The 24,563-nt window shown below is 34.1% G+C and overlaps 1 protein-coding gene across 1 annotated transcript in view; it reads left to right on the forward strand.

Moving 5' to 3' along the window:
- The window catches only part of NBEA (neurobeachin), a 694,460-nt gene that overhangs the window by 228,503 nt on the left and 441,394 nt on the right, over window positions 1-24,563 (forward strand). Inside the window, 4 exon segments of the mRNA XM_030309029.1 lie at window positions 2,042-2,172; window positions 6,014-6,121; window positions 11,675-11,843; window positions 13,265-13,360. Of these exon segments, the coding sequence (XP_030164889.1) occupies window positions 2,042-2,172; window positions 6,014-6,121; window positions 11,675-11,843; window positions 13,265-13,360 (504 nt within the window).

Consider the following 24,563-nt stretch of genomic DNA (forward strand, 5'->3'; position numbering starts at 1 on the left):
ACATTAGAGATTTCATGAAATTGATCATCTTTAATAGATTATAATTTGAAATGAAGTCAAATATATTATGAGTTGTTTCAAAATCAATAGGACTATAACATTTTTCATTGAAATGATTGTAATGTGAATCCATTTAGGACTTGTTTTGGTAAACTAATACAAAGGTAGTTGTCCTGATCCGCAAATATGTCAGAAGACCAGTGACATAATTCGTACACACAGAATGCCAGTTGATAACACTGACTATGCCAATATCACTATTTCTCAGAGTGAGCAGTTAACACTAATAAACATTACTATAGCTATGCTGTTCATTTACTATCCTGTGTAGCAAAGAAAATTTAGCACTGAGAACTCTTAGTAAATGTGGTTCAACTCCTTACATCCATTCTTACATGTCTTACCTTTCTTAGGGAGGAAATTTATTTATACTACTTAGTCTTTACAAGGGACCAGAAAGCTATTGTTTTTGTATTTGCCTTAAAGCATGAATAGGACACAAGAAAGTAAGGCATTAGATAGGAAGGAAATTTCTGATGGATGCTTTTATTAACCATAATTTTAAAAATTGTAAAGAAATTGGGGCAGCTGGGTGGCTCAGTCGGTTGAGCATCCAACTCTTGATTTTGGCTCAGGTCATGATCCCAGGGTCGTGGGATTGAGCCCCATGTCCAGCTCTGCACTGAGCATGGAACCTGCTAGAGATTCTCTTTCTCTCCCTCTGCCCTTCTCCCCAGCTTGTAATCTCTGTCTCTCTAAAATAAATAATAAATAATAAAATAAAATATAAATACAATACAATAAATCTATATGTGTGTAGTTTCAGGGGATACATTTTTTTCTGATCCAGGGTAGGAATAATAACTTGCTTTAAGAATGATGGAATGAAACCTACTTTTTTGTTTATTTTGCATTTTTTAAAGATGGGCAGTCTAAGTGGAATCATTTCATAATCATTATAATGGAGAGATTGACCACACTGAGCTCTTTCTGACCAGTAACAGGTGTGGGATAATTTACTGTGGCCACCATGGACATATCCATTGATATTTTACAATAGCTGACAGAATGAACGTTGTGAGAAAGAGAAATTTTTTTAAATACCTAAGTATCTTAAAACCAGCATTTATTTGGTTATTCTGAACTTTTATATCTGAATATATTTCAAACCTTTACTACTAATTTCATTTTTATTCCAGTATTTGCAAGCGGAGTTGTTTTTTGGTCACCCATAGGAAAGTTTAAGTGATTAATAATGAAGCAAACAGTTACAAATCAATATGTGCTGTCTAGTTCTAAGCACTTTATACATATATTAATTCATTTAATCCTCACAGCTAAGGAAGTTAGCATATTTGAAGTCATTTTACATATGAGGAAACTGAGGCAGACATAGTCTAAGCAGCTGGCCCAAGATCACACAGCTCACAGGTAGCAGAGCCAGGAGTCAAATTCAAATGGTTGGAGTCCATGAATACGACTGCTTAAAATACGTAAATAAGTAAAAAGCTCGCACTCAACGAATATTTATTGAGAAGGCCGCACATGTCCCCACCGTGCAGAAAGGTGGATATTGGGCCTCGGTTCTGTCTCTACTGAGGTAGCCTATCACTGCCTGAAGCGGGAGCTGTGCTCAGTGGAGTCTCCAAGTAGTCATGTTACAGGAAGAAGTCCTGTCAGTAAAAACAGTTTATCCAATGTGAACATGAAGTTTCAAAAAATCTGTACTGATTTGTGAAATTCAGAATTTTAAAGGATGGGGGGGATAGACTAAGGAAGGGATAAATTGGGAGCTTCAGTAATCTTGTTCCTGCACCCGGTTGGTGGGTATGTTGTACTTATTTTTTAACTACACATGTGTTTTATATGTATTTTTCATTACTGTATTTGATAATTTCAAAACATGTCTGTTTAGTCTTGTTGACTTTAGGAACAATGAATGGAGATAAGGGAAAGACATAAAGAAAAAAACCCAGCAACTCTTTTCAGCATGTCAGAGTCAACACTTTGTATTAATAATATGCTTTTGGTTTGTAAATAGTTTGTTGTGTTGCTGTGAGGAACTGTTTAGAATGTCGGCAGAGACAGAGAGACAGGGGGAGCAAATCTTCCCATGGTAGCAGTAAACCTCAGGAAGCTCCCCAAAGTGTGACTGCCACGGCAGCTTCAAAGGTAATTAAACGTTTTCTATGTTAAATATAATGTACCTTAAAGTTGTTGTTTTGTTTTGTTTTGTTTTGTTTTGTTTTGTTTTTTAATACGAGAGAAAAGTGGCATGGTATTGCTTGATCAAAGAGCAAGGATTTGGTAATCAGTAGGCTTTGGTGCTGGCTTTTCTTCTTCACAATTGTGTTACCAAGATTATTTAACCTCTCTGAGACTTAACACTTCTTGTTTAAATGAAGATACTAATCATTTCTACTTCATAGGATATTTATTAGGATGTCAGTACACATAGCTCTGAAAGTTCTTAGTTATCACTGTTTTTCATAGTTAAAGGTATTTTCACAGAGCTGAATGTTTGAATAACATGTCTTTTAAATGGATATGTTTTTGGTGATAGATATTCTCATAATATGAAATATATATGTTGAATGCCCAGGAAATGAACAAATAGTGTATTTTGGAGTATACCAGTAATCCCCATTCTGAATTAGCTCTTTATCAATATGTTTCACTGACCCTTTGTATCACATCCAGAGTTTTATCAACGTGACCTTTAAGGTCCTGCATGTCTGACTCATGCTTATGTCTCCAGCTGCAGCTTGTACCGCCTTACCCCCTTGCTTTTACCGTTTTAGTCATGTGATAGACTTCATTTAGTTCATCAGAGGATTTTTTTCCCCTTAGACTTTTTCATAGGTTCCCTTTACTTGAAGGGTCAGATTTTTCACATCTAGCAAAAGTCCATTCACCTCTAGCTTCAGCTTAAGTGCTACCCTTTGAGGAAAATGTTTTCAGATACACTTACTGCCACCCCTGCCTAGGGTAGTTTCCTCTGTTTGATATTTTCATAAAGCCCTGTATGTCAATTATTGCATCCTACGCTTGTAACGAGATATTTAACATTGACAAGCTAATTTTTCTGTGCAGTAAGTGAAGACATGAAGTAGTTTAATTCATTTAAATAGTTCTGTGGCTTCAAATTTCTGTATTTTTTAAGCAGAACAACCACATATTTAGCATATCTGTATTGCAGCCTCTTTTTCACTTCTGTCAGAAAACATTCCTAAAATGATTAGACCATATTGTATATCAAGTCTCCAAAGCAGTTGCCGTTACTTAGAAAATTAAATATTAACACATCAGCAAGAATGTCTCATGTTATTTGTGTAGGCATAGTAGACTGTTAGCTGAGGGCAGTCTCGTACATCTTTGTAATTCCAGAGCAGGTATGTATAACATTGGCAATACTTTGTCAAAAGAGTACTAATTCTAGAATCAGACAGGTCTGAGTTTGTATTCTGGCTCTACCCCATAACAAGCATGGTGACCTAAGATGAACTTCCTAGTCTCCTGGGCCTGAGTTTTCCGGTCTTTAAAATGGATACAAATTTTAACTTTTTAATTTTAATTTTAATTTTTAGTTTACATCCAAGTTAGTTAGCATGTAGTACAATAATGATTTCAGTAGAATCCAGTGATTCATTCCCTATGTATAACACCCAGTGCTCATTCCAACAAGCATCTTCCTTAATGTCCCTTGCCCACTTAGCCACCCCCCCACCCCCAACCCCTCCAGCAACCCTCAGTTTGTTCTCTGTATTTAAGAGTCGCTCATGTTTTGTCCCCTTCCTGCTTTTTGTATTATTTTTGCTTCCCTTCCCCTGTGTTCATCTGTTTTGTATGTTAATTCCACATATGAGTGAAGTCATATGATATTTGTCCTTCTCTGACTAATTTTCACTTAGCATAATACCCTCTAGTTCCAAAAAATTGGTACAAATCTTAATTTACAAAGTGTTTATATGAGCTAAATGAAAAGCAATAATGTATTAAAGTGTTTAGTAATTCCTGACACAGTGAACTTTCAATTAATATTAATCCCCTTCCTCTCTCTAGCAGTTAACCACTCTATACACTCGTGAAATGAATAAATAAATTAGTATTTTTGAGAGCTTTGATCTTAAAGGATCTTAATTCACTAGATAATATGGAGCTTTTCAAGACTGTCAAATGAAATATTACTCTGATTGTAGAATATGGAAAGAAAAGTCCAATGCAAAGGAATTTCGTAGTAATTTAGTTGAGCTAGTCTCAACTAATGTAAAGACCCTTAGCAATGAAAACTGGTTCATAAGTGATGGATAAAGAAATACTAGGGGAAATGGACTTGGTAAGAAAACACATTTTCTTGTGAGAATCAATGGACCTGGTTAATGAGGGTTTTTATTTTTTTTTTATGTGACACTTTAGTAAGTAAACCATAGACAATTTTGATGAAATACTAATCTGTGTAGACTTGGGTGAGTCCAACATCTTCCTTGGGCCTCATTTTCTATACTTTGCAAAAAGGAGCAATAATACAAGTTTTGTCCATAAAGGAGTCTTTATAACGACCAAATTTGATTATGGATGTAGAAATACTTTATAAAATGGAAAATGATATATTTAAGTTGACATATTTATAATTTTTTCACTTATGCTATAAATTATGTACTTTTCATCTCTGCTGTGAACAATGTGTTATTGTTTTAACCATTTTTGTGATAAGTGTTACTAGCTTATTATTTAGATGATATAGCTGAGGCTCTGAGAGGTTAAGTATCTTACCTAAGGTCATATGGCTGATAAGTTTTGGAATTATAATGGAAACCAAATAACTATGCCATGTTCTTTTCACTATCCTGTGCTGCAGAGGAATCAAACATCTTAATTTAGGAATAAAATATCATATTGAGGTATATAGAGGATTAGAAGGAAGCGTATTCACTTTTAATTAAAGTAACAACAAATTATTCTATTTTCAGGAATCGTATTTAGTACTCTATGTATATGATCTAAGTTTATTCATACTTTTCTTAACATACAAATGAGTGTAAAAGTACTAGATTGAATTTCAGGAAATCTGGCCCTCTCACTAGTTTGCTATGTGATACATTACATAAAAATTGTCGGTTTTTGTATCTTCAGCTGTGAAAAGGATTCTTGGTGGTTATAATTTTTTTAAAGTTTTTATTTAAATTCTATTGAGTTAAATATAGTATAATATTGGTTTCAAGAGTAGAATGTAGCGATTCATCACTTACATATGACACCCCGTGCTGATCACATTAAGTGCCCTTCTTAATCCCCATCACCCATTTTAGCTCATCCCGGCTCACCTCCCCTCAGGAACCCTCAGTTTGTTCTCTACCATTAAGAGTCTCTTATGGTTTGTCCCCCTCTCTTTTTTTCCCCCTTCCCCTATGTTCATCTGTTTTGTTTCTTAAATTCCACATATGAGTGATGTCACAGGGTATTTGTCTTTCCCTGACTGATTGATTTCACTTAGCGTAATACACTGCAGCTCCAAGGTGCTTATGATCTTTAATGTCTTTCAGCTTTAATATCAAGACTGTGGGTTTTCGTAGATTGTAAAATGTTTATACATATAAAAGCTCATGCAATGTAATAGAGTAATCTCATATATTATAAAAGAATGATGGATAAATGAACCCAGTGACTCAGAAAGATATATTAACTAGAGATTGAGAAAGTGAGGCTCAGAAAATGTTAGTAACAAGCCCAAGGTCACACAGCAGAATTTCAATCTTACTGTTCTTCTAAGTGTATAGTGGTAGCAATGGTGATGAAGAACAAGAACATTACTAGTAAGTGAAACTGTGACAAGGGCAGAGAGGAGAAGAGAAAAAGTGTCTTGTAATAGAGTGCTGTTGTCGATAAATGTTACTCAGTGATGTGTAAAGAACGTGATAAAGAATGTGGCTAGTGCAATACTGGAAATTGCACTCCTATATGAGTTTCTGTATTATGCTATTTTCTTTTTAACAATTCTCTTTCTTTTTTTAAGACTCCATTAGAAAGTGTTCCAGGTAACCTTTCTCCTATTAAGGATCCTGATAGACTTCTTCAGGATGTTGATATTAATCGCCTTCGCGCCGTCGTCTTTCGGGATGTGGTAAGTTATACCTGCTTGATTTCCCAGGAAAAAAATCTTCTAATGTTATTTGTGTAAAATCATTTCAATTTTATAAGAAAGCTGCAATTACAACCAGACGTCCTAATGTCAGGAATTGTAGGTTTAGAACATACTTCTGATTGTAAAGTGATTGAGCCTTTGCTTTCTCTGAAAGCTTATGGATACATCATTTTTTTAGACGATGTGAAATTTTGATTTAGATTGTGTATATACCAAGACCCTAGGGATAACCTTGAAAAATTATGATTCATTTTATGTTGAATCACCAGCTTTCTCTTTTAGTATTCCTTGCTTCATCTCTAGGTACTGGCTATTTTGTTGTTCTCAATGTTCCTTGTCCTATGGATAAAAAAAGATTAAATTTATTAAGGTGTTCATGGCAATTACTTTTTTGAGGGGCAGTAATTTTTAAAAGAAGATCTGCATTTTAAAAATGTAGAATTTTTTAGGGGCGCCTGGGTGGCGCAGTCGGTTAAGCGTCCGACTTCAGCCAGGTCACGATCTCGCGGTCCGTGAGTTCGAGCCCCGCGTCGGGCTCTGGGCTGATGGCTCAGAGCCTGGAGCCTGTTTCCGATTCTGTGTCTCCCTCTCTCTCTGCCCCTCCCCCGTTCATGCTCTGTCTCTCTCTGTCCCAAAAATAAATAAACATTAAAAAAATAAAAAAAATAAAAATAAAAATAAAAATGTAGAATTTTTTGAGTATTTGAGTTACAAAAGTAGCTTTATAAAGCTTAAGGAAAAGATAGCCCATGGAGATAGTTTCTTGGAACATCCCAATTATATGATCTCTTACTCAAGTAAAAATAAGATTGGCCTTTTCACAAATCACATAGAAACATATATAGTATTTCGCAGCAGACTCAGTATTGACAGTACTTCTTACTGTAGTTATTATGTTCCAGCACTTTGGATTCTATTTTTATTTTAATTGATGATTTATGAGATACATAAAAAAGTTTATATCTTAAACTTATACTTAATAAATTGGATGAGTACTAGTTAAAACATATTTAAGTCACACAGCATAATACTACATGGTAGGAATACACAACAGAAAAACTGTCACTCTCTTTAATGTATATCAGTTCTTATAAATCACTAGAGAAATTATAAGCATACCAACAGAAAATTAGAGAGTGGACATAAAATAAGAAAGATAAGGTAACAAAGGTAACAAATATATGATGAAGTCAGTATCACCAATAGTCAAAAGAATGCAAATTAAAATAACAGTGAGATATTTTTACTATTAGACAAATTTTAAATAATTTTAAATTTTTGTTATTTATTTTGAGAGAGAGAGAGAGAGAGAGAGAGAGGGAACAGGGGAGGGGTGGAGAGAGAGGGAGACAGAGAATCCCAAGCTCAGAGCCCAGTGTGGGACTCGAACACATGAACTGTGAGATCATAACCTGAGCCAAAATCAAGAGTCAGACACTTAACTGATTGAGTCACCCAGGCAAATAAAAACATTTAAGTAATAATAATATCTAGCATTGCAAGGGTACATTGAAACATGCTGTGTCATGTATCACTGGTAGACATTTAGATTGGATAAATGTTTGAATAGTTCTCTTCCATCATCAGGAGTTAAAACTCTTACAAATATTGATGCCCTGTGACCCATTGGTTCTACCGAGAAGTTATCTGACTTCATGTGCTCATCAAAGATGCCTACAGGAAAATTGCCAACAATACAAATATCTAACAATAGAGTTTCAGCTTAATAGGTCATAGTATTTTCATTCATTGGGAGGCTATGCAACCATTGAAATCATATTTTTGAGGAAGATTTAATACATAGAAAAATGGCCATGATATATTTTAAGGGAAAGCAGCAGTATACAAAAGTACTTATATTACATAAATACTGCATTTTTATGTTGAGTGTATGTACATGTACTTGTGCACCTTTAAAAAATAAAAGACTAGAGGGGCGCCTGGGTGGCGCAGTCGGTTAAGCATCCGACTTCAGCCAGGTCACGATCTCACGGTCCGTGAGTTCGAGCCCCGCGTCAGGCTCTGGGCTGATGGCTCGGAGCCTGGAGCCTGTTTCCGATTCTGTGTCTCCCTCTCTCTCTGCCCCTCCCCCGTTCATGCTCTGTCTCTCTCTGTCCCAGAAATAAATAAAAACGTTGAAAAAAAAAATTAAAAAAAAAATAAATAAAAGACTAGAAAAAACATACCAAGTGCTGCTAATGATTATCTCCAGTTCTTATTTTATACTTTATTCTTTTATACTTTTTGTGTTTTCAAAAGTTCTAGAATAAAACTATATTTCTTTGTAATTAATAAATAATAAAATATTTTTTAATGGAGTTAAAATGAATGGTAGCATAAAAACCATGATGTACGAGTCTCCCAATAATCTGGACTCTAATCCAGACTTGGAAAAAAATCAGTAACAGGTTAGTCACTTAGACATGAGAATTATCCTGAAAAAATATGCTATGGAAAGAATGTTTTTCTCATGGAGAACGATTAAAATGGAGCAAATTCTCATCTCTCAGAGGCACGCTCAGACCTAACATACAAGGGGTTTATGTTAAGTGCGACATTGTGTTTAAATTGTTAGTAAGTTCTGCATTAGGTTATTGTGGTAGATTGTGATAATTTTCTCTAAAACTGCTAGATGTTAAATATGTCAGATAACCCAGCAGTGGTGCCTAGCTTTTTCTTCCTGAAGGACGGGAATTAAACGTTTCCAGATGTACCTTCCAAACATCATCAAGGTAATATAACTTGTGTTTGTTAAGATTATAATGTGTTTCAGACACTTAATATAAATCCTAAACTTTGATTTAAGGGCTAAAAGAAAGTTAAGACTCAGAAGCATTAAGATCACACAGGTAGTATGAGGTAGTCAGAACCCTAAGGTAGAGCTCTCCAAAACATTCTCTGTTTCATCACCATATTTTTATTTATTTATTTATTTACTTATCTATTTATTTATCTATTTATTAAGTTTTTATTTAAATTCCAGTTAGTTAACGTACAGTGTAATGTTAGTTTCTGGTGGACAGTATAGTCATTCAACACTTTAATACATCACCTGGTGCTCATCACAAGTGCCCTCCTTAATCCCTGTCACTTATTGGAAGTGTTTGACAATTGATATATTTTAGGCTCAATTGTAGATATAATGCCAAGAATTCTACTTGACTTTTGACATTTTTGTGAATCAACAGTCATTTTTAGTTGCCTTAATTTCAAAAACAAATGAGGCCAAAAATTAGGTTTTTAAGGGAAAGTATGTAGATTATATATATGCAGGTAATATGTAATAGATGTGAATTTATCTTGCTCTTGTCTGTTTTCCGTGATGAAGACATTGCTGACTTAACCTCACATAAACTGTTCAAATCTAGGTAAAAGTGCCATGTGGCAAAATTTGCTATGTGGTAAGAAAATAATTAGACTTTAAAAATCAATTTTGTTTTCAGTGTTTGCCAATAAGCTAAAATTTGAAAGGAAATTCATTACGCTTCTCTCTCTCTCTCTCTCTCTCAAGCCTAGATTATACTAGGTCACTTATATACAAATTATATAAACTGAAGTAATTTTAATCCTTTAAAGCTGAATTAGATAGTTTTAGCATCCTGGTTGAAGCATTAAAATTTTTAAAGGATTTCAGAGTTAATTATGTTACTAATTCAGGATTGAATAGTGGAGAGACCGATTTCTTAAGCAGATGGGAGAAACATAAGAGTTTATGTCTTCATAATAATAACATATGTAGGAAAGGCAATTGATTTGTATAAAAATTGAGTTACTCTCCAGATGTTTAGCCTCTATGTCTGTTGTGCTTGGTTTTTAAAGACAGAACTGGGAATAAGCAGCACAATTGGTTTGCAGATCTGGATTTGAAAAGAAAAGGCAACTGTTTTCATGCCATACATATGGGAGATTTTCACTTGGCTAAGACAACACTTCACAGTATCTGTTGTTTGCAACTCCCCAACTTTGTAGTTGACATGCATTCATTACACACATGCCTTTTAATTGCCTGGTACTGAGTTTCCAAGTGGTGGAAATGTATCCTAGAATATTACAGTTCATCACAGCTTGAGCTGTGTTTGAATTCATTCCTGGTCAGTATCCTCACTGATCTGATTGCACTTCAGTTTCCTTTACAATACTGTTTAAGTATTTGATTTTGCCCGTTCCCTATGTATTTATTCCATCAGCATTATAATCACAGGGTATGTATTTCACACACTTTATAAGAAATTATCTCTCTAGAAAAGTTGTCACTCACAAAATATGAAATATTAAATTCATAATATTTCAGAACAAATTTAATCTGTTTGGGTTGTTTTTTTCTGTTAGCGGTGCTAATTCCATTTCATAGTATTATTAGTAAATATGTCTTGTTTGCTTTCTTTTCTGACAAATGCCTATAAATTCTGAATCTTGTTGGCATTGGTGCTTAAATGTATAATAAATATTAAGTGCCTTTAATGGAGTGGCTAGACTTTAATGCATGTTTGCTTTCCTTATTTGTATCATACTATTTCTTACCTGCTATCTGTGGGCCACAGTAATCACTGGCAGTTTTGGTTTGAAGTGTTAGTTTTACTAGGTTAGAAAAAAGGACTTATAACCATTTACATTTGATTCCTTAGATATAGTCTAATTTGAAAGTGGTATTAGAGGTTATAATTTTTGCCCTATGAGATATTTACCTAGGCCTTCAAGGGTCTGTGTAGCTCTTTATATTTCACAAAGCAACTTGTAGAGTTATCTTCTCTACTAGACTGCAGTCTGCTTTTTTAAATCTATTGTCTATGTATCTTAACTTGACCCATTGTTTTCTGACCTTTTACCAATTTGTTGCAGTCCTCTTTAAAAACTCCCATTTTGTCATTGAGTTTTTGAAGTTCAGAGCCTCAAATATTGGCAGTTTTTTAGAAGTCATTTTTTTCTAGTGCAAAATAGTGGGATTGTCACTTTTTTAAAGTTTATTTATGCAGTCAAAGGTTGCATTAGCTTTTCTTAAGCTGCCATATCATACTTCTAACTCATATGGAGCTGGTATAAGTCCACATTTTCTGTTCCTCCATTGTTTATATTTCCCCTGTTTTGTACTCATATACTCTCCTAAGGCAGGATTGTACATGCATCTCAATTATAATTTATTTTATTCATTTTTTTTTAAGTTATAACATTTGGAACTGTTGATTTTTATCCAGATATTATTCTTTCTAACTTTATACTTTCTGTATATTTTATAAATGTACATACTCTGTTATAGAAGTAATGGATAGTAAAGTTTTGTGGCATATTAAGCAAAATTTTAAAATTCTTATTTTTTAAAATTAAATTTCAACCTATAAGTCAGATGATATATTCCTGGAGTTTTGTATTTATACTTAAATGATACTAATTACATAATAATATATGTTTAGAAGTTTTAATAAAAATTAAATGTCATATTTTGCCTCCATAAAGAAAACAAAATAGGAGTAGTTTCTTACACTCTAATAATTTTTAAAAAATTGAATGTCAGAACTGCCTTTTCCTTTCACACAGGATGATAGCAAGCAGGCACAGTTCTTAGCTCTAGCTGTTGTTTACTTCATTTCGGTTCTGATGGTTTCCAAGTACCGTGACATATTAGAACCCCAGCGAGAGACTACAAGAACTGGAAGCCAACCAGGTAGAAACATCAGACAAGAAATAAATTCGCCAACAAGTACAGGTACTATTTTTTTTTAATTATTTGAATTTTTATCATCATTTATCTCTTTTTGTTTCATTTTTACTTCCAGATATAAACTAGTCCTACTTATAAAATCCCATCACACATTTGTAAGTAGGTGGTATATAAATGCCAATTTCATTTTCCTTAATTCTGCAAAAATGTGTGGATTTCCATGATATTAACTGATTCTCATTTTGCCAGTGCAGTTTGGTTTTAGTGTTTTCCACCTATTAATACAAACCATTTACTACTTGATGTGCATATAACTGATATATTTTTAATGTATTACTTTTTAACTATTATGAACATGAAAGTAGGAGATCCTTATAAAGACCTTGAATAAGCCAAAATTTAAATCTTTAGAACCAAATTTAAAGATAGCTTCTCTCTCTCTCTCTCTCTCTCTATTTCTTTTGCTGTGTATAGTTACTTAAGGATATAAATTTTTATCAGAAATTCATAGTAAGCAAACATATATTCTAAACTTTATACCAAAGTTGTTTCAACTAAAATCAAAGACTTACAGACAACAAGGAACCATCTTGGGTCATATTGTCTTTATTATTTGGCAAAGATGCTTATGGTGTGGGAGTTCTTGCATTATCAGCTTTGCCTACTCTGCTTAAAAATGGTAAACTAACATTTTAATATCATGGGGTGCCTTCTGTCAATTGCATTTCCAGCCCTGTGTTTATATCAAGGTTGTTTCTTGGTTGTTTGCAGTGTATCCTTAGTAACCTAGTGGTTATTTCATGTACCACTGGATTAATTTGTAGTTGAGATTGTCTTTCCTAAATAAATGCGTATGATATATAAAGAAAGTGGATATTTTACAAAGTGAGTAGAAATTAGTGGTCAAATCTCTGCATCTTGTTTTCCATGAGCATATCATATCTCCTTTTACCTTGACATTGTGGAAATATGGATTATGTTTTAGCTATTATACTTTATTTTTGCATGCTAAATTTACTTTGAATACATAAACATGACACTATTTCATTGCAGTATACTTTTAACTTTATTCTTCAAATTAAACATTATCCTACCATTCCATTTTATGTCTTTTGACCATTTAAAACACTAAGACATTATGTTAACCAATTTTTTCTTCATTTTTAATGCATCCATGTCAGCTTTATATGTATAAAACAAGCAATATTTTAGTCAGTCTTCCAGTTCTGATTTTGTGTGTGTGTGTGTGTGTCTTTCTGTATGTTGCCAAAATTGCTCTACTTAACAAGTGTATGATTTCTCCTTTCTCTTAATATGTAACCTCTTTCCTTCCCCCAGAGATGCAGTCTTTATTTCTAGTACTGTTTGCATGTTGCAGTAATTCAGAGTTGTCATGGATCTCCAGTGGACCATGTTGCAGGTTGTTACATGCTGGCTCAAATTTGATTCCATGATTTTCTCTACAGTTGTGGTCATACCATCTATCCCTCATCCAAGTTTGAACCATGGATTCCTTGCCAAGTTAATTCCTGAGCAGAGCTTTGCCCACTCATTTTACAAAGGTAATACTGACCTCATCTCCTGACCTGTTTGGGTATTCGTGTTTCATTAATTGTTATACAATAAATATCCATAATGTAATTGTTTACAAATAAGTATACACCTCAGGTTTCATGGAGATATGATATGTTGTGTTTATATTTGGCTATTGGGAGCAAAATATAATTTGTGTATTTGTATTTCATCACATTTCTTTAAAATATCATCTGCAAATTAAGGATACTTAACTATATATATAATAATATTCACGGTGGTGCCATTGTCTGGAGTATGCAGAAAGTCATACCTTAGTAGTGGGACTAATTAGCCCTAAAATGAAGGCTACTCTAGTCTCAAAAGAAAAAAAAAGCTGAAAAACAAGACTTAAAAGCATCAAATTGATCTAGAAGTTACTTAGCTTTCTATCAGAACAAAGTTCCACTTTTCTTTGAAGAAATAAAAAATAATTCTTCAGCAAACAACATAAAATTCAATGTTAAGCATTCCATAAAAAATTTTAAACATGTAAAGAAGCAGGAAAATATAATACATAAGCAAGAGAAAAAAAAATCATTCCATAGAAACAAATTCAGAAAGGGCAGAGATGGCAGAATAAGCAGATAAAAACATTCAAACAGGTGTTGTAAGTATGTTCAAGATGTTTGTCAGTCTAAAAGGAATAGTGAATGTCATGAGAAAAAATAGAAGATTTTTTTAAAGAAGAAGTTGGAAGTTTTAAAGGTAAAAAATAAAATAGCTGATGTGATGTCTCTGGGTAACATTAACATGGGATTACTCTCTGCAGAACCAAGAACTGTGGTAAACCAAATTCGGCTCCCTGCCCCACCCAAGATTTTCCCATGCGTAATTCCATGCATAATTCCTGGGACGGTGAATATGATGCATTTTGTTCCTGTGACCATGTTGTATTACATAGCACAATTGTTTTTAACAGACAGCGATTATCCATGTAGTCCTGACCTAATGACATGAGCCCCATAAAGACAGAAAAGGAAGTCAGAACGACTCAGTTTAAGAGCGATTTGACTTGAGGGAAGTCCTTTATTGCCGAGATGAGGGTGACTACAGTTCAAAGACCTGAGATCACTTTGTAGGACCTTAGGAGCACTACCTGGCTGACAGTCAGCAAGTAAGTGGGGGACTTGAGCCTACAGCAACAAAGAACTGAATTCTGCCAGTAACTTGAGTGAGTTTAAAGAGGACCTCGAGCTCCAGATGATACCATAGTTCAATATATACTATACATTGTCTAATAATATGGAAGACCAACTTGTAGAACAAATAAAGCAGTGAAGAATTTTTTGTTACAACATGATGAATGCACAGAATTATTTTTATAAATGTGCAACCTTTGAACATCATGATGAAATAAAGGAAAAATTCTTTCTTTTCATCTTTATTGCTTACAAACATCTAGCTATGAACTAAGAAGAATTAGATTAAGTTAGATTAGATTAAAAGTCTGGAGTTTGTTTTGTATAGAAATGTATTTACAAAGGTTTAGATGTAGTGACTGGAGGCTATTCTGGAATAGTTATCCACATTAAGAGCCTACATCAGAATATCAATGCACAGTTTTCTTTATCAAGGATACTTTCTTGTGAAAACAATATTAGTTGAATGGCACAGTGTTCTTAGCAGCATAATAAAATTTTGAATAATTTTAAGACTGATGTGATAAATTTGCTGTTTTCTTCACTATGTGATAATATGGAAGCTGATCATAAGTAACTGTTATTGAATGCTGTGGTACAATGCATATTAAAAGGAAAAGTTCTATTGATGATGTTGGAACTACAAATTCAACTCTTGGTGTTTTTACAGGATAAGAAAGCAGCCTGAGTCCACTCTTAAAAGACTAGTAGGACTGGCTGCATTGTCAGACCTGTAAAACATTTTTAAGGAGTTCAGTACTTACAAATGGGGGATGATTGCAATATGTTTTTTTTTTTTTTTAATTTTTTTTTTTTTAACGTTTATTTATTTTTGAGACAGAGAGAGACAGAGCATGAACCGGGGAGGGGCAGAGAGAGAGGGAGACACAGAATCCGAAGCGGGCTCCAGGCTCTGAGCTGTCAGCCCAGAGCCCGACGCGGGGCTTGAACTCACGGACCGTGAGATCATGACCTGAGCCGAAGTCGGGCGCTTAACCGACTGAGCCACCCAGGCGCCCCGCAATATGTTTTTTTAAGTAGAGAAAAGATCAAAGGGCAAAAAGTTAGAATCTTGGAAGTATACAGTTTTATGACATTTTTAATTATTTAATAATTATTATTTAATATGATTATCAATGAAAGTATCTTAATCTTCAAGGATGATCTTGATTTTGCTCATCCTTGAAAATCTATCTCCTAACACATTATGTATATGATAGAATATTTTGTGTTTTTAATTTTCCACCAGAAAAAGATTTGTACATAAGAGACTCATGGAACTGGGATCCATTTCTTTTATTGAAATATAATTTATTATTGATTATAACACAAGATAAGTTACTGGAATTGGGTGGGCATTGATGAGAATTGAGAGGATATTTTGAAAAAATAGCATTTCTAGTTTCATTTTGGATGAAAGTTTAAGATGAGTATCCTGAGCTCTCTGACTTTTCATTCCATGAATATACCTTTGTGACACTACTTTCTGTACTCTGTGTGATATTAAAATAAAACAAAAACAGGGTAGCTGTGTGTTATTCCCATGAATAATTCCCATTATTGCCAGTTCAGCTTGGATTAGATAAATTAACAAGCAAAAGCTCAGTGTCACATTATCAACTTTAAATATTTATATTCCCACTATTTATATAAAACATATTTATATAGTAGGCATCTCTTTTGGGGAATCACTCTTTTACTTAAAACTTTTTCATTTGTTTATGATGTGTGATGGAAAAAAGTCACAAGTATAATAACATTTATTTGTATCGATCACCTATACATACACTTTCAGTGAACAACATGGACAGTTTATTATTTTCTTTTTCCCAATGTTATCTTTGTTCTGATTAAATTGAAGTTCATATTTTGTCTATGGAGTCAAATAATAAAAACATTTGAGCTTTTATTTTGTGTACTTAATTTTTAAAGTTATTTTTAATTCATTTTCAAATGTCAATGATGGTTTTAAAAAAAGGTAAATTTTCACAGATAGTTTGAGAAGTACTGATCTGGACTACTCTTCAACTCCAACACACTTCACTTTCTTCTTTCAGCTCATTATTGAGCCTTTTAAAATATTCTGAACTAGCTCTTTCTGGCCCCCCTCTTTTTTTTCAATCTTTGATATTCCCTTAGTTCAAAGTCTTACCCCTTTTTGGAGCATTGCCATGGTTTCTTCATTGGACTTCTGTAGTCATTTGGTCTATTACTGATGACAATAAAAAAATAACACTAATGTATATAATAAAGTAATGAAATGTAATTTATATTTAGTATACATTCCTATAATAAATATTTTCTAATATATAGGAAGTATAATAAAGCAGTTTTTCTTTCTAAAAATTTTAAAGGCATCCTATAATTTAAGAGACAAAGTTAAAATGTTTTAACTTGTAGTGGACCACTGCTTTAGTTCTAATTTACGTGGATTCTACAATTGTCTCTAAAGTAGTTTCTTCATCTCTTACTGATCTTTATTCTGTTTTTACAATTTTGCTGCAATTTGTTTTAAAATGTAAATGGTACTGTTTCTTGCTTTCTTTTTCTTTTTTTTTTTCTTTTCACTTAAAATTTTCTGGTGGCATTTAGGGTAAAAATACAGGCTTTGGATAGTAATATGACTGCTGATTATCTTTCCAAGTTTATCTCATGTTATTCTTCCATTTTCTCACTATACTGCTGTAATCAAACTGTCTTTTCATTCCTTAATAATTATAACCATTTTCCTGACTCTTTGTATTTTTGTATCTTTGTATTTTGGTTCTGGTGTTTGGCTCTGTCTTTTCCACATTTTTTGCATCCTTGGTGCGTGTTCATCCGTCAGGTGTCTCCCTAAACATGCCCCCCTCATTGATGCCGTACCTGACTGCTGTACCTGAATAGTTTCCTCCCCGTGACCAACCTGTTCTCTACTACTACATCCTCTTTATTTCCCTTTTTGCACTTACACAATTTATTTCTTTGTTTAGTTGTTTATTGGAATGTGTACTTCAAGAGAGTAGTTCCTGACACATAGCATGGCACTTGGAAGTAAATATAGAGTAAGTTTTTGTTTAGTAGATGAGTAAGCCAGTGAGAAAGCTAAACAGTTTTTTAAAATTTTGATATTGATGATAGCCATAAAATGTATATCATGATTAAGCATGCTAAAAACAGAGGCAAAAAACTTTTATTGATAACTTGGCCTAGAAGATTAAGAAGCTTTATATTACTCATTTCACTATAGGATTAATAAGAATAAATTTAATATTTAGGTGAACTTATAAATAAATATATTAGTTTTCCTCTAACAGTTCATTATTAGGGAAAGAATTAACACCAGAAACAAAATAGTTAAGATAATGTAGTACTGGTAAAAGAACAGGCATATGGCATGAATGATCTATAAATATGCTGGAATTTGTATGAATGTTTCTTATGGTATAAATATATTGCATATAGTATCATATATTATAAATACAACTTTCCTAATCAAATAGAAAAAGAAATATCATTTGGCAAATGGTATTGAGGTTACCAAATTGGCAACTATTTGAAAAAAATTAATTTATATCCTTATCTCATTTATTATGCCAGATAAACTTCACATGCACTAAATTTAAAGGTAAAAATGAAACTGAAAATAATTAAAGAAAATTAAAGTTAATATTTGTATAAAAAAACGTGTCTTAAATTATAACATCAGAAACTGAAATTCAAAGTAAAAGATATGACTAAATAAAAGTTTTGTATATCTGCATGTCGAAAATGTTGACAAAATTTAAATCAAATACAAACAGGACAATTTTATATGATAAAAGTTAATAACTTTAATGATTAAAAAGCTTTTATAGATCAACTAAAAGAATGTATCACACTAAGGGAAACATATAGAAAACATCAGTTAACAAAAGAAAATTAAATTACACTACAGATAAGAACAATTTAAATCTAATAATCAAAAATATATTAACAAAAATATTAACAAAAATTTTCAAATTTGGCATAATTTGCAAATTTGGCAAAATTCTGAAGGGTTAAAATGCAAATACGTGCACTTTACACAGCACAAAAATGTTTATAACCCTTAAGCTGGTAATTTTACTTTTAGAATTATTATGGAAACAAGTAAGGATATGCCAATAATTTATATACAAATATTTTATGACTTAGTTTTTATTTATTGTATGTTTGGAAATAAAGTTAATATTTATTAAATAAGTTGTTACATTCATTTCAAACAACAAAGGGTTTCAGTGTTATAAATTTGTTATTTTCTCTTGCTTTTGGAGTCATTGTTAATGTATCCATTGTAATCCATTATGTGGATGCATTATAATTTATTTTATAAGTAATCTTAATGCACTTTCATTATAATATTCATAGAATATTTATTGTATACTGATGTTGCATAATATATCTTTCATTTATTTACAGGTAAAAATCATGCCCTGTATTCCTAGCAAATATTTCTTAAAAACATCAACTCTGAAATAAATGTCTGTTTTCAGCATTAGTAAAGGTACCAACAAAAGCCTCCCTCTCCTCTTTCTTTTCTTTCATCCTCTAATTTAACCTTTCAGTTTACTTTATTTTTACTTTTTTTTGATGTTTATATTTATTTTTGAGACAGAGACAGAGCATGAGTGGGGAAGAGGCAGAGAAAGAGGGAGACACAGAATCTGAAGCAAGCTCCAGGATCCGTGCTGTCAGCACACAGCCCGGCGTGGCGCCCAAACCCACGAACCCTTGAGACCATGACCTGAGCCGAAGTTGGGCGCGTAACCAACTGAGCCACCCAGGCGCCCCTATTCTATGAATTTTTGATGGAGCCTTTAGGATTTTCTATATACAATATGTCATCTGTGTTACTTCTTCCTTTCCAATTTGGATGCCTTTTATGTCTTTTTCTTGCCTAATTATTCAGGCTAGGACTTCCAATACTCTGATGAATAGTGATGAGAATGGGCATCTTTATCCTATTCCTGATCTTAGGAGGAAAGCTTTTAGCTTTTCACCATTGATGATGGTAGCTACAGGATTGTCATATATGGTCTCTATAATGTGGAAGCCTCTATACTCACTTTGTTGAGAGCTTTTATACAAATGGATGCTAAATTTTGTCAGATGCTTTCCCTGCATCTATTGAGATGATCGTGTGATTTTCACCTTTCTTTTTATTAAAGTGGTTTATCACATTGACTGATTTGCAGATGTGGAACCATCCTTGTATCCCTGAAATAAATTCCACTTGATCATGGTATATGATCCTTTTAATGTATTGTTGAATTTTATTTGCTAATGTTTTGTTGAGGGTTTTTGTATTTATGTTTGGTAGGAATATCAACCTATAATTTTCTTCTCTTGTTTGGTTTCAGTATCAGGGTAATGCTGGCCTCAGTAAAATGAGTTTGGAAGAGCTCCCTCCTCTTCTGTTTTTTGGAAGAGTTTGAGAAGGATTGTTGCTAATTCTTCCGTTAATCTTGGTGAAGCCATCTGGTACTGGACTTTTGTTTGTTGGTAGTCTATTCAGATTATAGAGCTCTTCATAATTTAGTCTTGGTAGATTGTACATTATAAGAATTTGTCCTCTTCCTCCAGGCTGCCTAATTTGTTGGCATAATATTATTTGTAGTAGTCTATGATCCTTTGTCTTTCTGTGATGTCAGTTGTAACAGCTCCTCTTTAGCATTTGTGATTTTATTTATTTGAGTACTCTCTCTTTTTTTCCTTAATAAGACTAGCTAAAGGTTTGTCAGTTTTCTTTACTTTTCAAAGAACTAGCTTTTAGTTTCATTGATTTTTCTGTATAGTCTTTTCACTATTTTATTTATTTCTGCTCCAATCTTCATTATTTCTTTTTTTCTGCTAACTTGGGCTTTGTTTATTCTTCTTTTTCTACACCTTTTTTACAGCTTGAGGTATAAAGTTAGGTTGTTTATTTGAGACTTTTCTTCTTTCTTGAGGTAGGCATCTGGTCTAATGTAGTGTTTAAGGCTGATGTTTCCTTATCAATTTTCTGTCTGGATAATCTACCCATTAATGTAAGTGAGTATTAAAATCTCCTTCTGTGATTATCTTGCTGTCTATTTCTTCTTTAGGTCTGTTAATATTTGCTTTTTATATTTAGATGTTACTATGTTGGATGCATGTTTACGAATGTCTATCCTTTTGTTGAATTGACCTCATGTAACTGCCATCTTTGTTTCTTATTACAGTCTTTATTATTTTTTGTATATATACGTATATATACGTATATATATGTGTGTATATATATATATATATAGCTATATATATGTGTGTGTGTGTGTGTGTGTATATATATATATAGCTATATAAAGTATAGCTACTTCACCTTTCTTTTGGTATGGAATATCTTTTTCCATCCCTTCACTTTTATTCTCTGCATGTCCTGACATCTAAAGGTAGTCTCTAGCAGGCAGCAGATATGATTGGTCCTGTTTTTTGGATTTCGTTTGTTTGTTATTCAGTCCCTCTACATCTTTTGATTGGAGAGTTTAGTTTACATGTGTCTGGTGGCCTGATTTTTATGGCTGCCTCCCAAGGGAAACCCCTTGACCACCTGATTCTGAAGGCCGGAGGAGCTTGTGTTCTTGGTGTTATGGAACTGTAATAATCTGTGTCACCCAGGAAGGAGCCTATGCCTCAGTCTGGCATCCCAATTTTTACAATTTGCTGCCAGGGAGCAACTGTATATTGCCTGACTCTGGCAACTTACCCTTGTGAGTCTAACAGGGTTGTAACCAATGGGGACAAAGTTCTAAAACAACTACCACCCACAGGGTACATCTAGAGGCAGCAGACCCAGGGACTCTGTCTTTCTAAGAAGGCTTATTAGCTAATCATCATGACTACGCCCTGAGGAACAGGCTTCTAATTAAACATGCATCTAGGGGCTGACTGTAATCATTTCCAGTCTCTGGTGCCCTAGTTTTTTGCAGTGCACCCAGGGAAGCCCCTTGATCACCCAGCTCTTGTGGATAGGGAACTTTCATTCCTGGGTCCCACAGGACTCTACCAGTCTGAGAGACAGTTCTTGGCAGGCTGCTACCCCGGGTACTACACAGACAGCAAACTGAGGCACACCCTCCAGTCTTTCTGTGAAGGAGACCTCTTGAGACCTTTTGGCTTACTTATCCTGGAGCTTGGCCTTCGGCATGTATCTAGTGGCCTATGGAGTTTATCCCAAGGAATGTAGGCTGTGGATGCCACCTTGATGCTTTCCCTCTCCCTTGCTTCAGCATGCTAGTATCTCCCAGAAAAAAAGCGTGTGCACTCATCCCAGTCCCTGGTTTTTATAATTGCCACCCAGCGGATGCTGCCAGATAATCTGGCTCTCATGGCCAGTGGGGCTTACACTGTTGGTTCCAAAGGACCATATAGATTTGCATACTTTAAAGAGCTGCTGCCTGAGAGTCTGTCATCTAATTAACCTGAATCTGGGTCCTCCTGTTAGGGATACTGGCAGGTCTAAGCCCATCTCAACCCCTGGGAGCTATTAAAATATAATAGGCTGCTTGGACAAGTGCTGAGGTTTGAGAGACTACAGAGAGCCAGGGCTCTTTGAGTGGAATGGCAAGATATCTCCTATAGGAGCCCACTCTTTCAAGCCTGGGAGAGGTGATTGTTTCATCTAATGCATAGAAACCAAGACAGAGAGGCAAGCAAAATGAAAAAAAAAAACAGAGGAATATGTTCCAAATGAAAGAAAAAGTTAAACCTCAGAAACAATGAAATACAGATAAGTTAATTTACCTGATAAAGAGTTAAAAATAATGGTTATAAAGATGCTCATTGAACTGGGAAGAAGAATGTGTGAACACAGTAAGAACTTCAACAAACAGATGGGAAAAATGAAGAAAAACCAATTAGAAGTTATAGAGCTGAAGAAAAAAATAAGTGAAAAATTAGATTGGTTCAACAGATTAGATGAAGCAAAAGAAAAGTCAACTCAAAGAGAAAGTAATAGAACTAATAGAATCTGAACAGCAAAACATTAAAAAACAAAAACAAACAAAACAAAACAAAAACAGTGAACAGGGCACCTGGGTGGCTCAGTCAGTTAAGTGTGCGACTTTGGCTCAGGTCATAATCTCATGGTTTTTGAGTTCAAGCCCTGTGTTGCACTCTGTGCTGACAGCTCAGAGCCTGGAGCCTGCTTTGGATTCTGTCTCTCTCTCTCTCTCTCTGCCACTTCCCCACTTGTGCTGTCTCTATCTCTCATAAATAAGTAAAACTTAAAAAAAAATTAAAAGTGAAGATAGTTAAAAAAAAAAAAAAGTGAAGATAGTTTGAGGTTCTTAGTGGACATCAAAACACACTAACATTTACATTATAGGTATTCCAGAAGGAGAAGAGAGAACGAAATCTTATTTGAAGAAGTAATGGCTGAAAACTTCCCTAACGTGGGGAAGGAAAAATATATCTAGATGTATTAATTTTGAGATGTCTGTGGAAATCTTCTAAGTCTTTGGAAAGCTGAATCAAGGAAGGAGAGTAAAGATGACAGACTGACAAGTTTCTTAATCCTTATGGCCTACTTAAGATCTATGTTTTTCAAGTGAAACCCCTGCAATTCTGAAAGCAAAATTATTTTTTTCCAAGACAACATGGAAAGCTAGTAGGTTGTAGAGGCAGAATTGGAACTTTGATCAGTTTGATGGCATTACCATGATCTTTCAATTATGACATACTCCCTTCAGAAAGGAGGGAGAAATAACCAAAGCAGCTTAAGGGCTAGAAATATAAGGGGATATGGGTTGAGAAGTTGTTCTCTTAGGTTAAGAGATATTGGTCTGCAAATAGAGAGGCCAGAGCTAGGAAAGGTGGACAGAAGTTGAAGATGAAGGGCACCTGGGTGGCTCAGTCGGTTCAGCATCCAACTCTTGATTTCACCTTATGTATTGAACTCAACACTTCGTGGGATTGAGCCCTGCATGGAGCCCAACAGGGGTCAACAGAGAGCCTGCTTGGGATTCTCTCTCTCTTCTCTCTGCCTCTACCCTTCCCCCCCACTTTGTCTCTCTCAAAATAAATAAAGAAGTTGAAGATGCATAAAGAGAATAACTGATAGATGGCTTGGCTCTATATTTTCTTTTGGGATATGGTGATGATGATGGTAATGATCATTAACAGTAAAATCAATAATGGCAGCAGCAAGGTACAAAAATTTATGGTAAGTTTACTCCATTCCTGGTGCTATTCATAAATTATGTTCTTTAGTCATCACAACAATATAATATATAATGTGTACTTTATAATGTATGTACTATCATTATGCCAATTTTACAGATAAAAGAATGAAACTGAGAAAGCTTAAATGGTTCCTCAGATATCACAAAGCTAATAAGGGGTAAATAAGTCTTCACTGAAAGGCAAACAGACTTAATTTCAAAGCCTGAACTCTTAATCATGTATAAGTTGCAAATGTGGCTTATCTGATAGATATTAGCAGAATTACACTATATTTGGTTGTTTCTGTTTTTCTGCAGCTGAAGACGTTCTTGGCATATATGTTGGCATTTATTATTAGTGCCAATGGTTGCCTCCGTAACACTATGGAAATGCATGATGTATTTTAATAGGAAAGAGGTGTTTTTTTTTCCTTTGAAAAGGAAAGAGTTAAAAGTACAGACACAAAGTAGGGAAAGGAAAAGGAAAATATATGTATATGAGTATAATTGATTATTTATTTACAATGTGCAAATTGGAATTGTAAACATCACTTAGAAGTAGTACTTCTGAAAGAGTGGAGTAAGGACGTCCAAAGAACTGCTCCTCCAAAAAGCAAAGAGAACACTGGGAACAATTGTCAAAATCATGTGTTCCACTTCTCTGGAAAGTAATCGAAGGCTTGCACCAATTCAGAGAGTGCTAATTGAAGAAAAACTCCAAAATTTTTATGGGAATAGTGAGCTTTTTGGTGATTTATCTTGCCCTGTTGCCCTCCAGTTTTTGTCAGCTCTGTGATAGCCTTGAAAATGAACATCCAGACAACTGTGGTAGCTGTGAAAACCAGCAGCCTAGTAGCACTGGAAGGAGGCTAGTT

This window comes from Lynx canadensis, chromosome A1, assembly GCF_007474595.2.
Source record: "Lynx canadensis isolate LIC74 chromosome A1, mLynCan4.pri.v2, whole genome shotgun sequence".
In the NCBI taxonomy this organism is placed as follows: domain Eukaryota; kingdom Metazoa; phylum Chordata; class Mammalia; order Carnivora; family Felidae; genus Lynx; species Lynx canadensis.